General features: G+C 42.1%; 1 protein-coding gene across 2 annotated transcripts in view; it reads left to right on the forward strand.

The window, feature by feature from the left end:
* Positions 1–743: 743 nt before the first annotated feature.
* Positions 744–23563, forward strand: part of AMFR (autocrine motility factor receptor) — a 37760-nt gene continuing 14940 nt past the window's right edge. Inside the window, exons 1-9 of one of the 2 annotated variants that reach the window (XM_073307479.2) lie at positions 744–1087; positions 5503–5595; positions 9205–9369; positions 12879–13031; positions 16456–16496; positions 16983–17115; positions 17917–18050; positions 20074–20184; positions 22404–22594. In XM_073307479.2, the coding sequence (XP_073163580.1) occupies positions 839–1087; positions 5503–5595; positions 9205–9369; positions 12879–13031; positions 16456–16496; positions 16983–17115; positions 17917–18050; positions 20074–20184; positions 22404–22594 (1270 nt within the window). In that variant the 5' untranslated portion in view covers positions 744–838. The remainder of the gene's footprint in view (positions 1088–5502; positions 5596–9204; positions 9370–12878; positions 13032–16455; positions 16497–16982; positions 17116–17916; positions 18051–20073; positions 20185–22403; positions 22595–23563) is intronic. The other variant, XM_073307478.2, reaches the window with a different exon arrangement.

Consider the following 23563-nt stretch of genomic DNA (forward strand, 5'->3'; position numbering starts at 1 on the left):
GCCTAAAGATGCCGATGGGTGCCTAGGGGGATTTTTCAAAGATGCCCGGGTGCCAGTTAGGTGCCTAGGTCCTTTTTGATAATCCCACTAGGCGTCCATCTGCATCTTTAGGTACCTAAATACCTTTTAAAAAGCTGACCCTGAGTTCACCCTGGGTGTGGAAAAGGCTGAAACACCTCTAAGTCTTTCACATCCTCATTGCTGCCTCAAGGTCCATGCTGCGGGAAAACAGGGATGGCCCCACTTCTCGGCCCTGCCGCTTCCCCCTCCCCAGGGAAGTGTTTACTTCGGTCTGCAGCTCCTGCAAGGAGCCAGCCCCGACCGGGAACGTGGCAAATCAACCGCTGCCGCCGGGGAAAGGGCAGAGGCGACTTTCCTTGGCTCTTTTCACGGCAGTTTTCTTTGCGGTGCCTATTGAAGGAAATCAAACAGCATCCGCCTCCCCGCCCCATTAGCCTCCCTCCCCAGCTACTTCACAGGCTCGGCGTGTCCCCCCAGCCTCCGCCCCAGTAATCCCCACACCCCCGTAGGTCCCTCCAGACAGCCGGGGGCGGTGCTGGGCAGGCCCGGGACGCGGCGGCGGCGGCGGCGGCGCTGGGGCGGCCCCAGGGGGAGGCGCCCGCCCAGGCCCGGCGCAGGGAGGAAGGAGGAGCCCGCGGAGGGCCAGCGAGTCGGGGCCCGCAGCGGCGTCCGCGGGAGGCTGATCGGGCGGCGGCGGCAGAGCCGCGGGGCGGGAGGGAGCGTTAGGCCGCGGGGGAGAGGAGGCGGCGGGGCGGGCTGAGCCGGGGGCGCGGGGGACAGGCCGGGCGCCGGGAAGCGGTGGAGGCCCGTGGCCGCGATGCCGCTCCTCTTCCTGGAGCGCTTCCCCTGGCCCAGCCTCCGCACCTACACGGGGCTCAGCGCGCTGGGGCTGCTCGGCAGCGTCGTCAGCGCCTACCGCGCCCTCAGCCAGGGCCCCGCCGGGCAGCCCGGGCCCCGGGGGCCCTCGGAGCAGGAGCCGCCGTCCGCCGGGGAGTCCGCGCGCGGAGCCGGGCCCCTGCCCCTGGACATCGCCTACTACCTGCTGTCGGACAGCCTCTGCGTCTGGGTGAGAGCGGGGCGGGGCCGGCTGGGGGCCCTGGGGGGGCCCGGGGGCGGGGAGTGTGGGGAGAGGGGGGCCAGAGGTGTGGGGAGGGGGGGCAGAGGTGTAGGGAGGGGCCCTGGGGTGGAGAGGGGGGAGAGGGGCCAGGGGTGCGGGGAGAGGGGGCCCTGGGGCGGGGAGTGGGGCTGGGAGTGGGAGGGAGGGGGTGGGGAGTGGGGCTGGGGCTCTGGACTGAGTAGTGAGGATTGGGGGAGAGAAGCCCAGGGGCGGGGAGTGGGGGGAAATGAGCCCCGGGGTCGGGGAGTGGGGCTGGGGACACTTGAGGGCCCTGTGGGGCAGGTCGTGAGGTTGGGGGGGCGGGGCCCTGGGGCTGGCAGTGGGGCTGGGGCCTGGGAGTGTGGGGGGGAGGGGCCCTGTGGGGCAGGTAGTGGGGCTGGGGACACAGAGGGCCCTGTGGGGCGGGCAGTGGGGCTTGGGGTCCTGGCAGGGCTGAGGGGTGGATAGTTGGGCTGGGCTGGGGGGTAAGTATTCCTGAAGGAATGAGTGATGTTGGGGGGCTCGTTTTGCAGGACGGTGACCTGTGGATCCAGGGGGTGCAATTGCCTTGATGCCCTAGGGACGAGGCCCCAGGAATACCTGGCTTGGCTTCCAGCTCCCTCTGGGGATAACAGGGGTCCCCCAGACTTGGAGGAAATAATCATATCCCCCCCCCCGCCCGCAACTAGCAGACTCTTGTGTAAATAGCACAGCCATGGTTCAAACACACCCTGCTGTAGTTTGTGTGGTGGGGCTGGTCGCTGGATTGACTGATTGACTGGACTAGGTCTGTAGTGACTGATAGCTGCTACTGTGTGATGAGGCTGGTCATTGGTTTGTCTGAAGTGAGTCTGATGGTCCGAGTCTGGTTTCCGAGGTCCAGTTATAGAGGTTACGCTCAGTCACTAAACAGAAATCCTCTGTATCAGTTTTGGGCCCAGTAGTGTGATTTACACCAGTATTTAGATTGTCCAGGCCAGAGGTGGTGTGTAAAGGAGTATAAATTACATGTTAAGTAGGTGCAAGTTTGCACTGGTAAACTTGTTTAGACCTTGCATGCATTAGGGAAATTGTTCAACATTTCTCGCTGCTGTTAACACCATTTTGGCTTCATCAGCCTCACAATTTTGGGAGCTGTAGAGTAGGCGGAGTGCCGTTTTGAGTGCTGGTTTGGGTCTAAACACTACTGGTCTGTCTGCAGTCAACTTCCCACGTTGCTAAAACGTGTGGACTTGAGCCAATACTAGCAACATTGAGAAACTTCTATATTGGGCCTTGCATGCTGGAAGAAAATTTACCTAGAATTTAGTCCCAATGTCTACATTACAAAAATTGGTTCCCCAGTTAGGCTTCCTTGTTGTTAGCTTCAGCAGAGAGGACAAAGAGTGTGAACAGTCCACAGGAATTTAACTCACTTTGCCCTTAGGACTGGTCCCTCCAAGTCAGGATTGAGTCAGATTGGGAGAAGCAATCTGGACACCAGATTTGTTAGTCTCTAAGGTGCCACAAGTACTCCTTTTCTTTTCACGTTCATAGTGTATTTGTTCTGTTGCTAAGCAGAGATTTCTCTATGGCTGTCAGTTTGGCAGATGTCAGTTTATAAATTAAAAAAGGAATTACAACCAATTTAATCTTATGTTTTAATGTTAAAAACATACTTTTCCCTTTTGGCTTGGACCCAATTTTTAAATTTTGGGCCCAGATCAAGAAATCATGGTTTACTAGTCTTTACTGATCTTTTCAAGGATTTTTTAGGTATTTTTTGGAATTGGCTTTGTGCGCGCGCGCTCTCTCTCTCTCTCTCTCGATCCTCCAGTCTCTGCAATGGTTTTGCAAGACTCAGACTGTGTTAATTTACATTAACTCAGTGTAAAAACATAAAAGTGAGATTGTAGACGCTCTTTGTGGTCACTAAGATAGTAATATGTTAATTATGGCAGCATACCTATGTGTGTACACCACAGTTTGTACTTGGATAAAGTATATGTTTTACTTTACTTTGTGTTCAATTTAATATTTTAATGTCTTTCTCTCTTTACGTGAAAATTATTTTTAAAGTTAAAATTTTAAAGTGATTTAGTCAATTTAGGTATCCTGACACTACAAAATAATAGTGCTTACTGTGTCTGTGACGCTTTGGGATTAGCCAGTGAGACAAATGAAAATATTAAACGTGATACTCAGAAATAAATGTTTGTAAGAGAGGATTCTGTCCAAATTTTGAAAGTTGTAAAAACAAGATTTTGCAAAACCTAAGGCGAGTAGAAGTGTTTCCACAATCTTAAAAAGAAAAAATCACCTGCAGTGTCTGAAACCAAAACATGCAGCATGAGAACCTGAAAATAGAAGTGATTATAAATGACTACAATTTATTATTATTATTTGTATTACCATAGAACTTCGGAGCCTTAGTCATTGACCAGGACCCCACTGTGTGAGGTGCTATACAAACAGAATAAAAAGACTATCCTCACGTCATTGATTTTCTTTGTCTATGCCTATTGATAGTTAAAAAAAAACTCAACAAAGAACATAAATAGTGAATGGGTATATTAGATTTTTAAATTCCTTTGTGTTTAATAATCCAAGGTGGCGTTACCAGTCTGTAGGTAAATCGATTTACAATATATGATTTTTAAATTAACTATGGGTAAATTTTCAAAAGTGCCAAAGACATTTAAAGGCTCTTGAGTCCCTTTAGAAAATGGGATTTAGGCTCCCAAGTTGGTTAGGTGCTTTGGAAAATTGTACCCTGTGTCCCTTTAAAGTGCTATGTTATCGGGATGTATCCTCTCCTCATTTCTTTTCTCATTTCTTGTATCCTATATAGTTCAAAAGAATTGGTTGGCAAAAGAATGAGAAACCAGTTTAAGCGATTCAGTATTTTCTGCTCATTACAGTTTTCATTGAAATGGCTGTCAAGAGCTATAATCCCAGAGAGATTTAACTGGCACAGTTCCAGAAAGCCGATAGGTTTTATTTATTAGATTTTCAGACCTGGTATGAATGAAGTCACTATGAATAGTGAACATGTTCAGACTGGAGTATTCTGACTTGCGTTCAGCAATTTAAATATCAAGGTGAAATAGATTTTGAAAATTTCAGCACAGACCAACCTAGAGTCTAATTTGGCTTGATGTCTATGTAATGCAAAGCATTACCTGTGACAAGTGTGTAGTTAGACTTGCATGTTGGCATCAGGCATTATCAAGCTTTCATGGCTTCTGTACAGTGTTTTTTTGGAAACTAAAATATAGATTTGTAATTTAGGAGGGAAACAGCTTGATCATTTTAAAAATAATTCCTTGTAAAGGACCCTGTCAACTTAAATTTGGCAGCATATTTTTATCAACCCTGAGACTAACGGAAATATTTCACAATTGGGGAAAAAAAAGTTCAATGAAACCAATGTATTTTAAACAAATAAGTATTCTCCTGTAGTGTTTGGGTGGCAAATATTCCAAAATTAAGAACTTGGAAATGACACTGACTATAAGCAAAAGGAAAACTGACTTTATTGATTTTTATTGTCTGGGCTGAGAGAAAAGCAAAAAGTCAGAGCATAAACTGAAAAGTAAATGGATTTTAAAAATGATAATGAACATTCTATTCAGATGTTTATAGTAAGATAAATTTGTTTGCAACATTTATGATTTTTAAATTGACAGTGTCCCTTTTTAAGTACTGTATTTTTAAAATTTCTAAAGTTTATGACCTAGAAAATGTTCACAATAATTTGTACTAACTACTAAATCTGATGCAGTTTTAAAAGCTTTTCATTTGTTAAACTGGTCCAGTTAAATGATGATTGCTAATCTAAACTAGGCTCTTAGATTAAAAAAATGTTTTGAATGACTTGTTAATCATTTCTGAGTGCCACTGACCTGATGATGTGGGGCATCATAAATAAGCTGTTGCTAAAGCTTAAAGCCAATGGAAACCAGAAAGTAAAATTTACTGGGAACAAAACTGAATCTGACTAGTCAGTTTTTATTGTCTAAGTTGAGATGGATAAAATAAATAAACTGAATAAATAGTGAAAAGAAAATCAAATTCTGACATTATTTCATTTTTAATAAGGTAAGATATTAATGATAACTTAGGTAAAGAAATCAGTTTCCTTGCAAGTTTAGGTTTGGAAGCTTGGTTATCTGTATAATGATGCTGTTGATATTAATGTCTCAGTATCTCAGGCTGACAGATCAGTGTTTCCACAAATGAAATGATAATGAAATGTATTCTACTGTACGTTGCCTAGAAGTTAGGCTTCAGGAAGGGGCATATTTTACTGGCAACCTGAAACAACTACTGCACAACAACAAGGGGGTGAGGTATAGTGTTCTCCTTTTATGAATAGGACTAAAATATGTTTACTTTATTTTTAGGTACTCGTAAATACTGCCTGCTGTTTTCTGATGTTGATTGCTAAACTAATCCAGTGTGCCGTGTTTGGTCCTCTTCGTGTTAGTGAGAGGCAGGTAAGTAAAACATTTGATGCTTCTAGACGAATTGCCTTGCTGTCAGATACTTGTTTTCTTGATTTGTCTCTTGTTTATCTTCACATGGGGTTTTTTTTTGTAGACGAATGGTTTTAATATCCTACCTGGGAATGCTGAGAGTTGCACAGAGTAACATTTAGCACCCTAACAGTTTTTTAAAGATACAAATGTAGCTCTTATGATTTACAATGATTTTTTAAAAAGTAAGATTGATTTTGCCCATCTTTCTATCAAAATTGCTTTCCTTTTTAACCCCAAGCTTAGAAGGTGATTTGTCCATGATTTGGAGATATCCCCTTTTGATATTTTGAAAGTGCACATCCAATAACATTTATGGAAGTTTAAAATAAACTAAAAGCCCTTTTCAGTTCTCTTATGGGTAAACTACTCAGTGCATATATAAGCCTCCATGAATCTTCTGGCTTGTTTCTGAAGAGGAGCTTTAATTTTGGTGAACTGCTATTTTATTTTAAAAGGACACCTGTCAACTAGGAAATTACACTTTCATCATAAATTTTGTTCCTGTGCTTACAAGTGCTCTTAATTTTAAAGGAAATTAGAGGAAAACAATTCCCTATTTTTGATTTTAGTTTACTTTGTGCAGTTGACAGTACTTTTTTACATCGTCAGTTTCACTGTTTTATTACTGGTCAGCTAAAATTCTTTCCTCCTGTTCTGGCATGATGACATAACTGTCATGCACCATCAACCTCTGCAAGAAGAGGATGTTTCCCATCAGTGGCAGTAGGCAGACACATACACAGAGAGGGCAGGAGAGCTGAGCCCAAGCCATTTGTTACTGGCCCTAGGCTTGCCCCTTTTCTAAACACCAGCAAGGAAGCAGAAAAAACGTTTTTTTAAGGATAGAATATCAGGATTGGAAGGGACCTCAGGAGGTCATCTAGTCCAACCACCTGCTCAAAGCAGGACCAATCTCCCATTTTTGTCCCAGATCCCTAAATGGCCCCCTCAAGGATTGAGCTCACAACCCTGGGTTTAGCAAGCCAATGCTCAAACCACTGAGCTGTCCCTCCCCCCAAAAGATTTCAGGCCATACTATTTAAAAAATAGAATTATTTTGAAATTTTATTTTCAAAAATCAAGTTGACTGTGTCCCTTCAAAATTTGTTTCTCTCGCTCTCTCTGTATATATACATGAAGTCATTTAAAAACATTAAGCCATAGAAGTTTAATGTAACAGGCATGCAGTGCAAATGGGGCACTATTATTTACTTGTTCATAGGTGTCTTGCAATCTATCATATTGGTAATTCACAAACCTAAAGACCCCTGAATTCAGTGCCTATGCTTTAAAAGCTTTGTGCTAGATTTTTTTCAGTTGTCCACGGTGACCATATGGACATGGAATTCAAAGCAGTGTCAATGCTAGTTTCTAGTGTGTTCACTGTCCCTTTAAAAATTGAAATATACTTTGATAGCTTCCTTTGAAAGACAGGCTATATATGTTGATAGGTCAAAAATGTGATCATCCTGAAGGAATTATTAGCCTGTTCTAGCTGTCTTGCTGGTGACTTCATTGTGTTTTATAAAGAGGGTTGATAGGACTCTTTTTTTTCTATAAAATCTTCCCATTGTATAGTGCAAATTGTATAGTGTCTTTTATCCTGCAATAACTAACCAGTGTACTGTCTTTCTTTCTGATTGCATATGTGGGAATGCTTTTTTTGTCCCACTGTTTCTCACCTACTCCCCTCTTGCATGTAGCCATTATGTTGGAGACCAAGCAACTTATACATTGAGTATTTTTAGAGGGTTAGATTTTTGTCACTTTCTCTTAATTTCCTACAATGGCAGAAGAAAGATTAAATATGTATATGCCAGCAATCCAGAAATAAAAATGGCAATATTGGTAGCCTCTCAGCCACATTGCTCTGATACTGAGGATCCATTTGAGATCAGGGCCCCATTGTGTTAAGCACTGTACAAATACATAGTGAAAAAAAAATTATCCACAATGCTGCACTGTCTTGTTGCAATGGTACAAAAGGAACATCATTTAGTCAATACACCTTAAGAGAAAGTGGTGTCTAGTGGAGGCTAGGTAGATGGCAGACAGCATGGATAAAAATGCATGATTTAAAATAAAAAAAAAAGATAACCTATGTTAAGGCCTACATTTACTATAATCTATTTAAATCACTTAAAATAATTAAAAAAAAATTAGAACACATTTGTCACCAAGTGTTAAAGAAAGTCAAACCATTGAGCTGATGGAAGTGACTGGCTAAAGGCCTGGTAACAAAGTTTGTTGACATGCTAAATCAGCTTTTGACTGACAGCAGTAGCCTCCTTTGCAGGTGCAGAGAGAATATTTTCTTCATTTCAATGTATTCAAGTTCAGTTCAGTGACAGGTTCATTCAAAGTTAAGAAATCAATTGGGAATTGGAAATGCAGGAAAACTTGTTTTCTTTTTCCAATCTATGAACAAAAATTAGGTGTGAGAGGATGAGATCTACTGGTTCTAAAATCTTGAAGGGCATGTTCAATTTGCTAATTAAAGATAAATAGTTTACATAGAGAGAGAACCTGTTTAATAAATCAATTTTAAATGCAAAACATGTTTTGATAAACTTGTTTCTTATGTATCTGGCACAATTAAGGTCATTTTATTTAATTAAGAAAATGCTATTTTTGTGCATTTTTGATTGTATTTGAATTTCCATCAAAATAGAGCTTGACACAAATCCTAAGTTAAAAGAAAAATCACAATTTTCTAAAATAGTTAATTTTTACTTTGCTTAACTCACATTTCTCCAGATAATTTAAAAAATCTAATTGCTTAAATTAATGTTTTTATAGTGTATCTTCCTGGTTAGCAAAAAGAAGCACCAAATTTAGTGTAAAGGCTGTATTTGTTTACAAATAAACATGTTTCACTGGTTACCAACCAATGAGAATCAGCCTTCTTTGGAAAAATAACTAAAAAGTACAAGTGCAAATCATGATTAAAATTGGTGATTTAAATCCATCCACCTTGATGGCAGGAATTTCTAATATTTCTCATTTTTGTGTTGTTCATATCCTGTTATTTAAAAAATAATACAAAATATCCCCATCTAGCTGTGTGACTAGCTGGCCTATCACATTTTCATACTTCTGTTTCCTCCATCTTCCTTCCTTCACTCCTGCCTATTATCTGTTGCACTCATCTTTTGCTTCTTAGCTCAACTGAGACCATAAGCTCCCTGGAGCAGGGACTGTCCTTTTACTGTCTCCAATATCTAGCACAATGGGACTTGTACATGCTGTCCTAAAGCACATGGTAAATGATAATAGCAGGCAATGCAAGTGACTATGAATTGGGGTTTCTATCTCCCCATTCTACCACATTCTTGCTGTGTAGTAAGTTTTCCACTTGTGAAATGCGAATACTTCCCTGTCTCATGGGTGCGTCATGAGGATTAAATAATTGTGAAGCATGTTGCGATGGTCAGATGAAGAAGCTGCATAAGTGCAAAGTATTATGGGGTTTGTGTATTAATAAACTAGCCAGGGGGTGGATAATTTTGTATCTGAGCTTTTTAACTACTTTGATTACCTATGGAAAACAAATGTCTTCCTTTTTAGCATCTCAAGGACAAATTCTGGAATTTCATCTTCTACAAGTTTATCTTTATTTTTGGTGTGCTGAATGTTCAGACGGTGGAAGAGGTGGTCATGTGGTGCCTCTGGTTCTCTGGGCTTGTGTTTCTCCACCTCATGGTTCAGCTCTGCAAGGATCGGTTTGAATATGTAAGTTTTTCGTAATGACTGTGTGTTGGGAGATGTGAGTTCTGCTCCCAGTGCCAGCACTAACTCACTGTGTGGCCTTGGTTGTGTCACTTAGGGCTTGATTTTTCAGAGATGTTGAGCATTCATGTCTCCCATTGACTTCAAACTGAGCTGCGAATCCTCAGCACCTCTGAATATCAGGTCCTTAACCTCCCTGTTACAGTTCTTCCATCTTAAATGATCATCCCATGTTAAATTATATTTATCCTTTTTCATAAAATGCTGAAAGATCCTCAGATGTAAAGCTCCATGTGTTCTTGCCTTGTCTAGAATTACTGCTGTATCCTTTTTTAAAAAGTGTCCTTCTCAAATTGCCTTAGCTAACAATTCTAGAAAATCAGCCTCAGTTTGATGCCCAGTTGGGTACTTCTGAGGGTAGTTTGAAATTTTTTTTGATCTCTCAAAGTAAAATTACAAAGAATAGAGCAAAAGGAATTGGATTTCATTGCATATTTATCGTTTCTGTGCAGTTTTAATGCTTTGAAATAGTTATGATCATTGTGCCTCTATGAAGAACTGATGGGACACAATGCATCTTTATGTGTACTGTACATTATAAACTGTATCCCAAACTATATCTGTATTCAAGAGTTAAATAGTGAGTCACAGAGGGGGAGAGTAATGAATAGGCTCAGGCGAGGAGGAAAGGCAGTCTTCATCTGGGAAATGAAATGAGATGGAGGGTTGCAGAGAGGCTGTACCAGGTGGCTGGAGCTGCAGAGGACATGGCTTTTGCACCAATAGCAATGAGACTATGGAGAGCTAAGATGGCTCTAAACAAGGATAGGGGGCCTCTGAGTAAGTTAACGGAGTGCACGTTTGTTAGGGGTCTTAAAATGAATGAAGAGTCAGTTCAGTTTTAGTTAAATAAACAAATTGACCCATATGCAGACTGTTGTAATTTGATCCATCTAACTGGGCCAGGTCTGTCTATTATTCTGGACATATGAATAGAGATATAATGTAGATTACAACATGAAAAGCTTTCACATGGTAGTGTGTGTGCCACAATATGTGTTACCTGACAAGCACTTTAATTCTCTTTTCTATGGACTATTATTGGGATTAGAAAAATCAGCTTTGCACTTTGAGTAATTGTAGACATTTAAGTATAATGTATGTGCTGCTTTCTTTACTTCAGTGTCATTAAATAAAAGCCTGAGCCAGACTGAATTCTCTGGTTTACCCCAAACTCTATATTTTAAGGCCTCTTGTACTCCCCAGTTTTTTCCCGTTTCACCACCCAGGAAGGGTTGCCTTTCCAACAGTTTGATAGTGGCCTTGGGTGAAATGAGATTGAGTGGGGTGGAATAACTGTAAACCAGAAATCAGCAGGAAGGTTATCTAGCAGTTCTTGGTATACTGAAGGTATCTTCTAGAAGGCTGAGAGAGAGCAGACTGTAAAGGCAGAAATGCTTATTGCGTTTGAGTGAGAGCTTTTAAGAAAGGAGCTGTGGTGCTGGGACTTCCTTCCTTGTTGAAGGAAAACATTAAAGTCTGGATTACAACACTTTTCTTGATAAATGTGTGACTATGAAGCGGAGTCCAACTCAAATGGGGAAAGAAGAATGAATTTAGCAACTGAATGGGTGAAATATGTGAGCCAACTTAATAATTAACCAGACACCCCAGACTGAGACTTTGACTCCCACTCGTGATGGGCCTAGATACTTTACCTGATTCTTTCATCCTTAAATTAAGATGACTTTATTTTTGGTATAATCTATAAGCGAAGCATATAAGAATTTTCAGTTAAAATTATATGTAATCTTAAATGATATAAAGGAAATATTTTTCAGTCTTCTGATCAAAAGGTGAATATGGTCTACCAGTACCTGGATGGGGAGAGATTTCTGATGGCTCTTTAATCTAGGAGAAAAAGGCATAACAAGATCCAGTGTTGGAAGTTAAAGTTAGACTAGAAATAAGGCACAATTTTTTTAACAGTGAGGGTAATTAATCATTGGAACAGCTTACCTATGGAAGTAGTGTACTCTCCATCCCTTGACGTCTTTAAATCAAGACTAGATATCTTTCTAAAATATACCCTCCAGTAGGGTTGCCAACTTCCTAGTCACACAAAACCGAACACCCTAGCCCCGCCCTTCCCTGAGGCCCTGCCCCCTGCTCACTACATTCTCCCTCCCTTTGGGGCTCGCTCTCCCCCACCCTCACTCACTTTCACTGGGATGGGGAAGGGGGTTGGGGTTCAGGAGGGGGTGAGAGCTCTAACTGGGGGTGCAGAATCTGTGGTGGGGCCAGAAATGAGGGGCTTAGGGTGCAGGAGAGGACTTCAGGCTTGGACAGGGAGTTGGGGTGCGGGAGGGGGTGAGGGCTCTAGCTGGGGGTCTGGGGTGGGGCTGGGGATGAGGGGTTTGAGGTGCAGGAGGGGGCTTCAGGCTGGGGGATGGGGATGAGGGATTCGGAGTGCGAGAGCAGGTTGTGGGTTGAGGCAATGGTTTGGGGTGCAGGAGGGGGTGAGGTCTCTGGGGTGGGGCAGGGTGTGGCAGGGGGCTCGGCTGGGGCATGGGGCTGGGGTGCAGGGGAGACTGAGCGCTCTGGGCTGGGGGTGCGGGCTTTAGGGTGGGGCCAGGGATGAGGGGTGTGGGGTGCAGGAGGTTGTTCAGGGTTTGGGGGGGGGCTCAGGCTCGGGGCAGGGGGTTGTGGCTCGGGGTTGGGGCGTGGGCTTACCTCGGGGAGCTCCCTGTCAGCGGTGCAGCAGGGCTAAGGCAGACTCCCTGCCTGTCCTGGCTCTGGGCTGTGTGCGTCTTGGAAGCAACCAGCTGCTCCAGGTCCTAGGCCGGGGGGGCCAGGAGGCTCCATGTGCTGCTCTTGCCCACAGGCATTTCCCCTCCCCCCCCCCACTCCCATTGGCTGGAAACCGGCCAATGGGAGTGCAGAGCCAATGCTCAGGGTGGGGGCAGTGCACAAAGCCCCATGTCTCCCCCGCCTAGGAGCTGGACTTGCTGCTGGCTGCTTCCAGGGCGCAGCACGGTGCCAGCTAGGACAGGTAGGGACTAGCCTGCCTTAGAGCTGCAGCACCGCTGACAGGACTTTTAACCGCCTGGTCAGCGGTGCAGTCCGGAGCTGGCAGGGTCCCTTTCCGATTGGCTGTTCTGGTCGAAAACTGTACATCTGGTCACCATACCCTCCAGCTCAAACAGAAGTTATGGGCTTGATGCAGAAATTGCTGGGTGAAGTTCTGCGGCCTAAGTTATGCAGGTCACTCTAGACAATGGTCCCTTCTGGCTTGAAAATCTGAGAGTATAAATGAAACCTAGAGTCACAAGGCCTTATGTGCTTTTTGTTTGTTTTGTTTCTCCCTGCCCTCATGGCTGCTTGGTTAGCTGGTTGACGTTGCAATGTTGGTTATATTCAGGAAATAATTAGGTTCAATTGAATATGTGCTGGGTGAAGGCAACAGGGAGAGGAGCAATTTGTTAACACTGTTTTGTATTAATGTGTTTTAGCTTTCCTTCTCTCCAACCACCCCAATGAGCAGCCACGTCAGAGTCCTGACTCTGCTGATTGCCATGTTACTCTCCTGTTGTGGTCTAGCAGTGATCTGTGGAGTTATCGGCTATACGCATGGAATGCACACTCTAGCTTTCATGGCAGCAGAGGTGAGACTTACTTTATATGCAAGTTGATTTGCACTTTGTTTTTCCTCTTAACTTTGGTTTATGTGGGGGCTTTTGCAGTTTGGTTTTTGAAATAGACACTTCACCTAATTCTTCCTCTTTTTCTCATGAAGCACGCTCATTAGTTTTTCTCATACACAGATGTCTTTGATTTCAACTGTGCCAAAAGTAAGCAGCATTGTAAGGATTTATCATAGCTACCACCTCTTAAAGCAAAGATGATCTGCAATCCTAAGTTTAACACCAAGATAAACACAGATGTATCTGTCTTGTACCAACGTATTTTTAAAAACAAGTTCTGAAAAATCAGATGTCTCAAATGAACTGATATAGTTGCTTAGGCATCTGATTAACAAACTAGGGGCACTGTCCTGCCAGCACTTACTTGCATGAGTAGAGTGTTTGCTTTCAGTGGGCCTGCACTCCTGTGAGTGAACCCGTGTGTCTGCAAAGTGTAGCCTCAGGAGATATACTCGTGTTCTTTTTTGTCTGCCTCCTAACAGTGACATCTGGTGGTGATCCTCAGACTTAAAGGAAAACATAGTAAAAACTGCAGTGAAAGGCTTTTGAAATGTTTTCCTGCTGACAGTCCATCTGATGCTCTTTAAAATGGACACTGCCAACTATATTGCATTTGAGCATATGTAATTACATTGGATTTTAAAAAGTACCCTATTAGTCTCTTTCCTGACTTTGCAAACATTGATTTAGCTTTATTCCCCTGTGTTTTCAGTAGAGCGATGTGAATGAGATTCTCAGGTTTTAGCGAGGCTCCTTCCTTCTCTTTGTGTTTCCTATCCCCTCCTCTTCTCATCAGTAGGATGACAGGGATGAGTTTTGGGAGGGATGTGAGTGTAGTAAGAGAAGTAGGTTGTGTTCTGAAGGGGCCTGGCAAGTATAAAGGGCAATAGGTTGCTTCTCAATAAACATTTAAAATACTAAAGTGCAATGCTCCAGATACACAACCGAGCATATCCTGTTAAATTAGTCCATTTGTCCCCATGACTTTTTTTTTTTTCCAGTTAAAGGAAATTTAATGCAAAAAAGAAAATTACATAAATGCAACACAGCGTTGAAATTTTAAAAGTATGAAAGGCAGGACATTCAGGTGTGGTTCCGACAGCAACCGTAGTTTGGTCATATTGCATGTGAACAGTAAAACATTTTAAGTGAACACCCTGTCTGATAATCAGTATTTAAGTGTTATGTAATAGGAGATATAAGATGTAATTCTATGCAAGTTCTTGTACCACACTCCTCATTGTAGAATCTGAGTGCGTTCCAGTAGTGCATGAAGCAACATAACTAACATGTTTGTTCTTTCATCCTTTTCCCAGAGGTAGAAGTACAGGGAGTATTTTTTGTTTTGGGCTGTTACAGCTGCCAGGAGAATGTAAATGTCCTTTTCTGCATTTAAAATTTCAATCATAGATTTGCATTAACCAATTGTGCAATATTTTGTTTTCAGTGTAGCCTCTCTCATCCTGAAAGATCAATGTGTGCTTATGGATTCTACATACAATACACGGATCACTTCACCCAACTCTGGATTGGCCAATTGGTTTAATTTTGCTGTCCTTGCTGCCTGAGTACTAAATAGTACAAATATCTTTACAACAAAATGGTGAATTAAAACAAGGTATTTAGACTCCATAGCACACAGCCCATCATATTACAGTTCTTACAGAAGCTAAAATATAGGGCCTAAACTCTTTGCGTTTTCCCTTGATAGATGTTTTCCTTATCAGGCCATGTCCTAGCTTTGACATAAATCTGTGCTCAACAGCTTATCCATCTAGCAGATCTTATCATTCTGTTTCACCACAAGGATTTAATTTGTGCATTATATTTACTTTTGCTCATTGGCTTGCTCAGAAATTTTCCCTGTAACTAGAAGATCTTTTGAGAACAAAGAACAGTACCTTTTCTGTTTCTGTAGTTTGGTATGTGATTGCATCAGCAACGTAGGAAGGTTTAATTGTCATGTATGTGACCGGAGCAGATTGTGTGGCTGACTTAACTTTTTATGAAAGTTGGCTCCTGATTTGTTGACGTTGCTTGCTTTTAGTTTGACCTATATGTGTTGCTTGGATGATTTGCTGATCATAAAATATAAAGATTTCAGTCAGACAAATGGCTGTATTATTTAAAGATAAATAATCCTAGAAATGTATTCCAAAGCCTTCGAGAAAGCAGCCAGCAGATGATATGGATATTACTAAAGGCTTAAATACGAACCGAAGAATGTTCTGACTGTGCTTTAAAAAAATCACTAAACAGGGACTGAAACTACAATGTTATTGCTTTAAGTGGACGAAGGCATTTATTTTCAGAGTCTTAACAAATCTTTGCTCCTTTTTATGCTTAATTTTAGCCTGTGGAACAGTTTTATAAAACGGATTCACAGTTAAATCCACTGTAAACACCAGTACATCCTTGGGTTCTTCAGTACTCACCCCTTCAGTTAATTAGGAGTGATGGTGCTGGCCTCTCCTCAGCTCTGAAGCTGGAGGTTATGTGATATGAGGCTGCAAAAGTGTGCTAGGTTAATGGGGGAGATAATGGGGTTGGGGTTCTGAGAATGCATGGAAGGCCACGCAAAAGCCCCTTGGTATGGGCAAGCTAGTTGAGCTATTTCAGACAGTTTTTCTGGTGGCTTGTCTTTGGAAGCATCTTAGGTGCATGATTTAATCTTGCTTTGTGGTATAACTAAATTCTTCTCACAGCTCAGGTTAGTATGGACTAGACAGAAATTATTCCTGCAGTGATTATGTCCGCCTCAACAAAAGGAATGAAAATGACTTAGAGGGTCTTTCTTAGTCCCGCTTGAAACTTTAAGCTACTAATAAGCATCAGTGCGTTTCCTTGAGCTTCGTACTCAGTTCCTGCCCACAGTGGGATGAGAACTGTGCAATGTATGACTGCAGGGAGCTAGCAAAGTCCTGATCCTGGCATGGACAGGGCTTTAGAACATTAAGGCTAAAGGAGACAGCATGGTCCATAAGACAGGGCAAAGAGTTGGGAGTCAGGAGACCTTGGTTCTATTCCTGGCTCTGCCACTGGTTCACTGTCACCAGCGCCGGCTCCAGGCACCGCCGTTCCAAGCAGGTGCTTGGGGCAGCAGTTAGAAAGGGGCGGCAGTGTTTCGGCAGCTCCTCTGTCCTGCCGGCCACGGCAGCGATTCGGCAGCAGCTTCTCTGTTCCGCTGGCTGTGGCGGCAAATCGGCGGCAGTTTCTCCCTTTTGCCATCCGCGGCGGCAGTTTTTTTCACTGCTTGGGGCTGCAAAAACTGTAGAGCCGGCCCTGACTGTGACCCTTGTCTAGTCACTTCCACTCCCTGCCTCAGTAGACCTATATGTAAAACGGGGAGGAATTCTATTAACGATTGACCTTTTTTTCCTTCCAGTCTCTACTTGTGACCGTGAGAACTGCTCATGTGATTTTACGGTAAGTAGCATCTGGTTTAGGTGATACCCATGCCAAGATCTTGGTGCAGATAGGTGCTTCACTTTGTGAAGGTGGTGCTTAGTTATTTTGTTGGTTTGCAAATGGGACTTTTTGGGAGGGACAGAGATTATTTATTGTTGATCATATTTTTTCAGTAAAGGTCGGTAATACAGTAGTGAGTGTACAACTAAGGAAGTTTATTAATAATGGTGTATCTGAAGCATGGACTCAAATATAACCACACAGGGCTTAAAGTAGGCTGAGATAGCCCAAGACCAAGGGCTAAATTCTGATTGCCTGGCTTATCGTGAATAGTGCTGTTGAAATCATTGAGATTAATTAGTCAGGTGAATAAAAAAGACCTAAGCGTGATGGAAAGAGGAGAAACAGCAGCAGGAGGGGGAAAAAATTGTAAACAATGTTGTTAGAATCAAGTTCAGTTTCTAAACTTATTTATAAATAATGTTGAAGTCTCTTCTCTTACAGTTATGTAATTCATCTCTGGGATCTCAACCACGAAGGAACCTGGGAGGGCAAGGGAACGTATGTGTATTATACAGATTTTGTCATGGAGCTAACCTTGCTTTCACTGGACCTGATGCATCATATTCACATGCTGGTATGTAACACTGAAGTCAGTGTTAAGCAAACAGAACTGTCTTAATATAAAATGACCTGGCCACGCACATTTTTAATTTGTAATGGACTGAAAGTTACACAGAAGGTGTTTAAATAAAGAGATGGAAATGTAATACTGCTCTGTAGGCATTGTTTCTACCTGTATCATTGGACTCTGTGGAAGCCATTTTGTTTTGCTGTTTTGGCTCTCTATAGAATTATCTGTTTTGCAGATGTTTCACTTCAAATCGATATGTACTTGAGTAATGTCAGGCTTGAATTATCAAGAGAAATAAATTATTTCCATCCCCAGCAGGAGACATCACATTGATCAGGAGTGAATGTAACTTTTTTTTGTTATAAATGTTTTACTGTTCAAATAGTGTTAACAGTATAAACTGGGGGTGGTTCTTGTGATTGTATTTGAACAGGGAACACAAAATAACCTGGGTTAATGTTGGTTTATTTCTGTATTTAGATCTTTCTTCCTTCTCTTAAGAGCCTGATCCAATTCCCATTGGCAGAAATAATCTAACTAAGGTTGTAAAGATTGGGTAAATGTTCCTCTGAAAACATAAATTACAGGCAAAATTCTCATGTCTGAGGGTGGAACAGCTGTTAATGGTATGGGTTTTTCTGGAACAGCCAGACTGGAATTTTCTGAGCCCTTCAGACTGGAACACTCTGCTTTGCTAGCCATAGTGGATTCGTATGATGTATACTGCATTTTCTGCTATTTTTCAGTTCTTCTCTTTAGCTTCTTGGTATTCACTTCTGAGCACCGCTTTGTTTTGTTTTATAGCTGTTTGGAAATATCTGGTTGTCGATGGCCAGCCTGGTGATTTTTATGCAGCTGCGTTATTTGTTCCATGAGGTTCAGCGTAGAATCCGTCGTCACAAGAACTACCTACGTGTGGTTGGAAACATGGAAGCTAGGTGAGCAAATGATGAGTGAGTTTAAAGTGCTGAGTTGGATCCTGAAGAGAGAGCCTCCTGATAAAAAATGGGTGTGAGGGGGCACTGTTTATCATGTGTTAATATAAAGGGCTTGTGAACCACAAATTTGGTGATCCAGCTGTTGTCTCCTCACTTATACTATGTCATAGTACTGATTCTTTGTTTCTCCATCCCCTCCATTGGAAGTAGACCCCTCTTAGTGCTTGTCTACGCCTAAAACACTACAGGGACACAGCACCACCACTGCAGGGCTTCAGTATAGACACTGCCTATGCTAACAGGAGGGATTCTCCTGTCCACATGGATAATCTACCTCCTCAGGAAGCAGTAGCTAGGTCGATGGAAGAATTCTTCTGTTGACCTAGCGTTGTCTACACAAGGACGTAGGTCGGCTTAACTACCATGCTTGGAGGTGTGGGTTCACACCCCTGATCAATGTAGTTAAACCAGCCTAATTTTCTAGTGTGGGCCAAGCTTTAGACCTAACAGAAATCTGAGATTGACTTTGTTATTGCAGTGGGAGCGATAACTACGTTACAGTAAAATTGGTGGTTTTTTTAAACATTGGAATCAGGAATGGAACAAGAGCTTCAAAGTTTTAACTCTCGGTGGTCAAATTTTGGTCTTGCCTATGTTAGAAATGTACTGGTTTTAATTAAAATGTTTAAAAAGTGATTTATTTAAACTCCTAACATTGACACTCTTAAACCCAATTTACGCAAGGTTTAACTGTTTAGTTTGTGTCAGTAAGTTACTGATTTAAGCTAAATCAAAATCTTAAACAGCTTTGCTAATCTTAACTGTGGAGTAACTAACACTACCCCATAATGTTGATAATTTACCAATTAAATCTAAATTGATTTAAACAGGGTGTGAACTGGTTTAAGAACTTCTGTTTTAGGGATTTGCACGAATCTGGTTTGCACAAATCCAGTTTAAATCAACATATTTGGTAAAGACAGTGCCTTTGTTCCAGGGCTAAAGCATGTCAGAGAGAAGCCTGATGCACCATCCTTAACCCACACCATCACTGATAGGAGAAGTGCCTGTAGGATGTTAAGTCACCAAAGATTACATGAGCTTTTCACGATGGTCTTCCTTATTTTCTTTTGTGGGTTTCAATAAAATTCTTAGTTTGTTTTTATCAGTGATTTTTGTAGGCTTAATTTTTTTGAAAGAATTTTTGAATTGAGGTTGTCTTGAGTCTAAAAGTGTTTGATACTCCTTCCTTATCGTCAGATTGTCCTCACTATGGACCTAAATGACTCTGATTGCTTCTGGGGTGTTCTAGTTTGTGGTGACGGACTAGACCCTTAGTCTATACAGTGTACTGTGTCAATATGACTTTGTGAGAGCACTAGTATATCACAAGAATCTTTATGAAACTACCAATTTAAATTAGCACCATGCCTGTCTGTGGATTGTCACTTAACGTCTTCAAAATAGCAAGTTCTTCACTAATTTTATTGCAAAGCTTTCCTATGGCACTCATCACCATAGCCTCTGCACTTGGCTACTAGAAACTAGTTGTCTGCATAGTTTTATCTTAAACTTTTTTTTAAAGTGTATATGGGGGAGTATAAAATTGCCTGAAACCACAAACGATTACACCAGATAAGAGAAGAACTTCCACATTGATGTAAACAGCTGAATTTGGTTTTAAAAAGTATAACTTATTCTTAAGCCAAGACTCTTCATGCTGTACCTTGTGTGTTCTCAGCTTAACGATGATGAGTCTTGGAGGAGTAGCAAGGAGGTCTATGGCCATCTTCCCTTTTCATAACTAGATGGGACAGGGTTCCCAAAAATGATGCTATGAACTTCAGAACTTTCTTCTCTTCTAATGTGTGGTTGTGTTTTGGAAAAAGCTGCAAACTACTGTTCTACAGCAACCCAGAGTGAATGGCTAGTGCAGTGAATAAGGGTTTCTAATGGGAGAACTTTTAGGTTTGTAGCTGTGCTGGGGTTGGTGTGCTCATTGTTGTGTCTGTTCCGATTGTAGGTTTGCAGTTGCAACTCCTGAAGAGCTAGCTGTCAATAATGACGACTGCGCCATTTGCTGGGACTCCATGCAGACTGCCCGTAAACTCCCATGTGGGCATCTCTTCCACAAGTATGTATCTGGTGAATTGATTGCAGGAAGTGCCTTGCTGTATATAGATGCTTGGTTTGAGCAAGCTCAGCTTTTTTCCTCTACCTTCGTTTCCTCCAGGAAGATTTATTATTTTTTGGGTGGTAGACGAAAAACCAGAGACAACACCTTACCCTTGTGCTTAAAACAAAAAAAGCGGGAGTTGGAAAGGGAGGCCGGGGCTTTCTGAAGTACCTGTTGTCTAACTTGAAGAGTCAGTTAAATACTTTGTCCATGTGTTGTATGATCATGTTTGTTTTGCTAACAGCTTCTTCCCTGGTGCTCTCTCTTGGCTGTTAGTTATCAAATCAGAGGTTATGATCTGGGGGGCTAATTTGTTGTTGTTCACTTCAAACCTTTTCATAAATATTTATCTGCATTCCATGAAGCCTCTAATGAGATAATTTGTCGCTGTTGCAGAAGCTCCTTTTACAAAGCTACAGAACCCTATGAATATTTAATCACCAGCCATACACTTGAGAAGCAGAGGCTCTCCTCTTCAGAAAGTTGTTTTCCATGTATCTAAAATGGCATCTTTGCATTCTTTCTGAACTCAGGTTACTCTGAGCTGCATGGTCCAGCTAGCTAGTGAGAGAGGCAACATGTTAAAATGGATGACTTAAACTCAGACGTAAAAACCTGATCTAATAAATTAACCTTCATGCCTTCTAAGAATTAATTCTCTCTTCTCATCATTGTTCTTTTTCTACTAGCATGCTAAACATGAAGCTTTTGTTCTTGTTCTCAGATATGTGGGAGTGCATAGCTATTTATTTTGAGCATTGGTAGGTGGTGGAATAGCTTTTGTTCACATAAAATCATAAACTATGTCCTCATATATGCAAGATGTACAAAAAGAGATGGTAGCCCAGATTCATGTGGTTGTGATCAGCCTTGTGCCTTTAAGCTGGGTTTTCAAAGGAGTCAAATCGTGTTAGCCCAAATCCTATTGAATTTCACTGGGATTTAGGTACCTAACTCCTTTATGCTCCTTTGAAAATCCCACCTTTAATTTTGAGTAGAATTTTGTTTGAATTCACTGTCTTACAATGTCCAGCACTTGTTTGGTACAGTAAGTAATGACTTTATATCATTGACACCACTAATGTGCTTCTTGGTACACTCTTCTGAGGAGCAAGCCGATGTAGTTGGCCAGATTTTCATTATATCTACTTTGGTGTTACTAGTGTGCTCATTACCATCATATCTAGATATTTATTCGTACATCTCCATCATATGTAGATGGACAGCTTGAGCCACTAGAATACAGCCTTGCACTGAGGCTAGTGGGTTATATTCTTGACTTTGCCATTGACTTGTAGTTTGACATTGAACAAGTCTTCTTTCACCTGGGTTTCACCGTCTGTAAAATGGGGATGAGACATACTGAGACTTCGATGCATTGGGAGCTTCTGATTAAGTGTATTAAATGAGCACTAAGTATATGGTTTAAGAAATTGTATTGAATTTCTGCAAGAGAATACAATTCTGAATTCTGCGTGATTTCTCATTGCAGTCTAGGCAGTCTGAATCAGAAAGCAGACAAAGTGCTTAGTGGATCCCTGTAAGTCCTGGGACCCCAAGAATTGCAGATGTAAATGAATCTAGAAAATAAATGCATTATTGCTTGCATCAATAAATCTTAGTCCATAAAATTCTCACAGTGATAGGCCCCTTGTCAATAGCAGAAGTAAGGTTAACTGTCTGAAGAAAAATTTGAACAGTTCTTTGGAATGCAAACTCCAGACCAGCCTGGCTAAAAGTGCCTTGAAGATTTACCATCATAGCCACAAAATCTGCTCACCTGCTCTTTATGATGATGATGATCATTTGACTTCCCCTTCCAAACTAAAATTTACATGCTCTGGGCTACTTGGGCAAGTAAATCTGTGCAAGGCTTCTCTAGACATGAAGAGGGTCTGTCTGGAAGTGTGGGTATAAAAGCAAGGTACAAACACTTTCACTTGGGTTTCTTCAGCTGAAAAGACAAATCAAGTGATGGGGTCATCAGAAGCTGATCAGATAGTCTATTGCTTCAGGTAGCTGTAAAATGTAACAGCAATCAGACCTATTAATGTGTTGCAGAGAATATTGTGAGGTGTGATTGTTACACTGCAGCTTCTCTATGTACCTGTGATCTTGATATCTCAGACAAATGCTATATGCTTACTAAGGTTTTCTGTTCCCTGGTTTCTTGTCAGCTCATGCCTGCGTTCCTGGCTTGAACAGGATACATCCTGCCCCACCTGTAGAATGTCTCTCAATATCACTGACAATCACCGAGTTAGGGAGGACCACCAGAGGGAGAACCTAGATGAGAACTTGGTACCTGTGGCAGTAGCAGAAGGCAGACCTCGCTTGAACCAGCACAATCACTTCTTCCACTTCGACGGTGAGTTAACCAGGTTTTACAGTTGATGTCATCCAGAAAAACAGAAGAGCAGCAGCCTTCTGTGTAAATAAGATCCTCATTGTGGTCCAGTATAAACTTAAACTGTCCAAAAATTTCCTCTCCCCTTCAGCTTTCTCAGCCATACAGTTCCTTCTCCTAGTTATAGGTGAATATTGGTTCATAGGGTGTGTCTGCACTGCAGTCAGAGGGGTGACTGCAGCACGTTGTGACACGTAACAATAGCAATGAAGCCACAGCAGCATAAGCCAGCTGCTGAAATATGTACACAGGGTCCCAGGCAGCCGTGGACAGCCAGTGCGGCTGTCACGGCTTCACTGTGAAGCTATTGCTAGTTAAAAGCTAGCTCAGATATGTCTACACTTGCTTTTGTCACACCTCTGGAGAGGCTTGAACATACTCTTCTAAGACCATCCAAAGCTCCCTTCTTCCTGTAACTCAAGGAAAAGGGAGTGGCCACTTAGAGTTCTACAGGGTTAACAATTCTAGAACTGTTGTTTGTTCCATAAATTCTCATGCTCATTGGCAGAGCAGGAAACACTTGGGGTTTGTCTGCCTACCCAAATTGTTTGCTAATCGGTGGCCGCTCTTGAAAGACTGTTACATCTTACCAGGCGTGTGTTGAAGGCTTTCTCCAAAATTATACTAACCATCTAGTCCCCATTTATCAGCCAAAACTTGGAAGAGCCTTGCAAGACCTGAGTCATATGAAATCCCATAGAGGCCTATGAACGTTTGGTCTTAGCTAAAAGCATATGTTCAAAATAGAGTTGATCAGGTGGTCCTGGTGGTTTCATTAATATATCATATGATATATGCACAAAGCACATGGACTTCTCAGTGGTCCTGGGTCATGCCGTTCCCTCAGCATGCTGGTACAAAAGCTGTTTTTCGTGCAGAAAAGGCTCATTAGTGCAAAGGTTCTTCCAAATTTTTGTTAACTTTGACACC

This window comes from Lepidochelys kempii, chromosome 12 (genome assembly GCF_965140285.1).
Source record: "Lepidochelys kempii isolate rLepKem1 chromosome 12, rLepKem1.hap1, whole genome shotgun sequence".
NCBI lineage: Eukaryota > Metazoa > Chordata > Testudines > Cheloniidae > Lepidochelys > Lepidochelys kempii.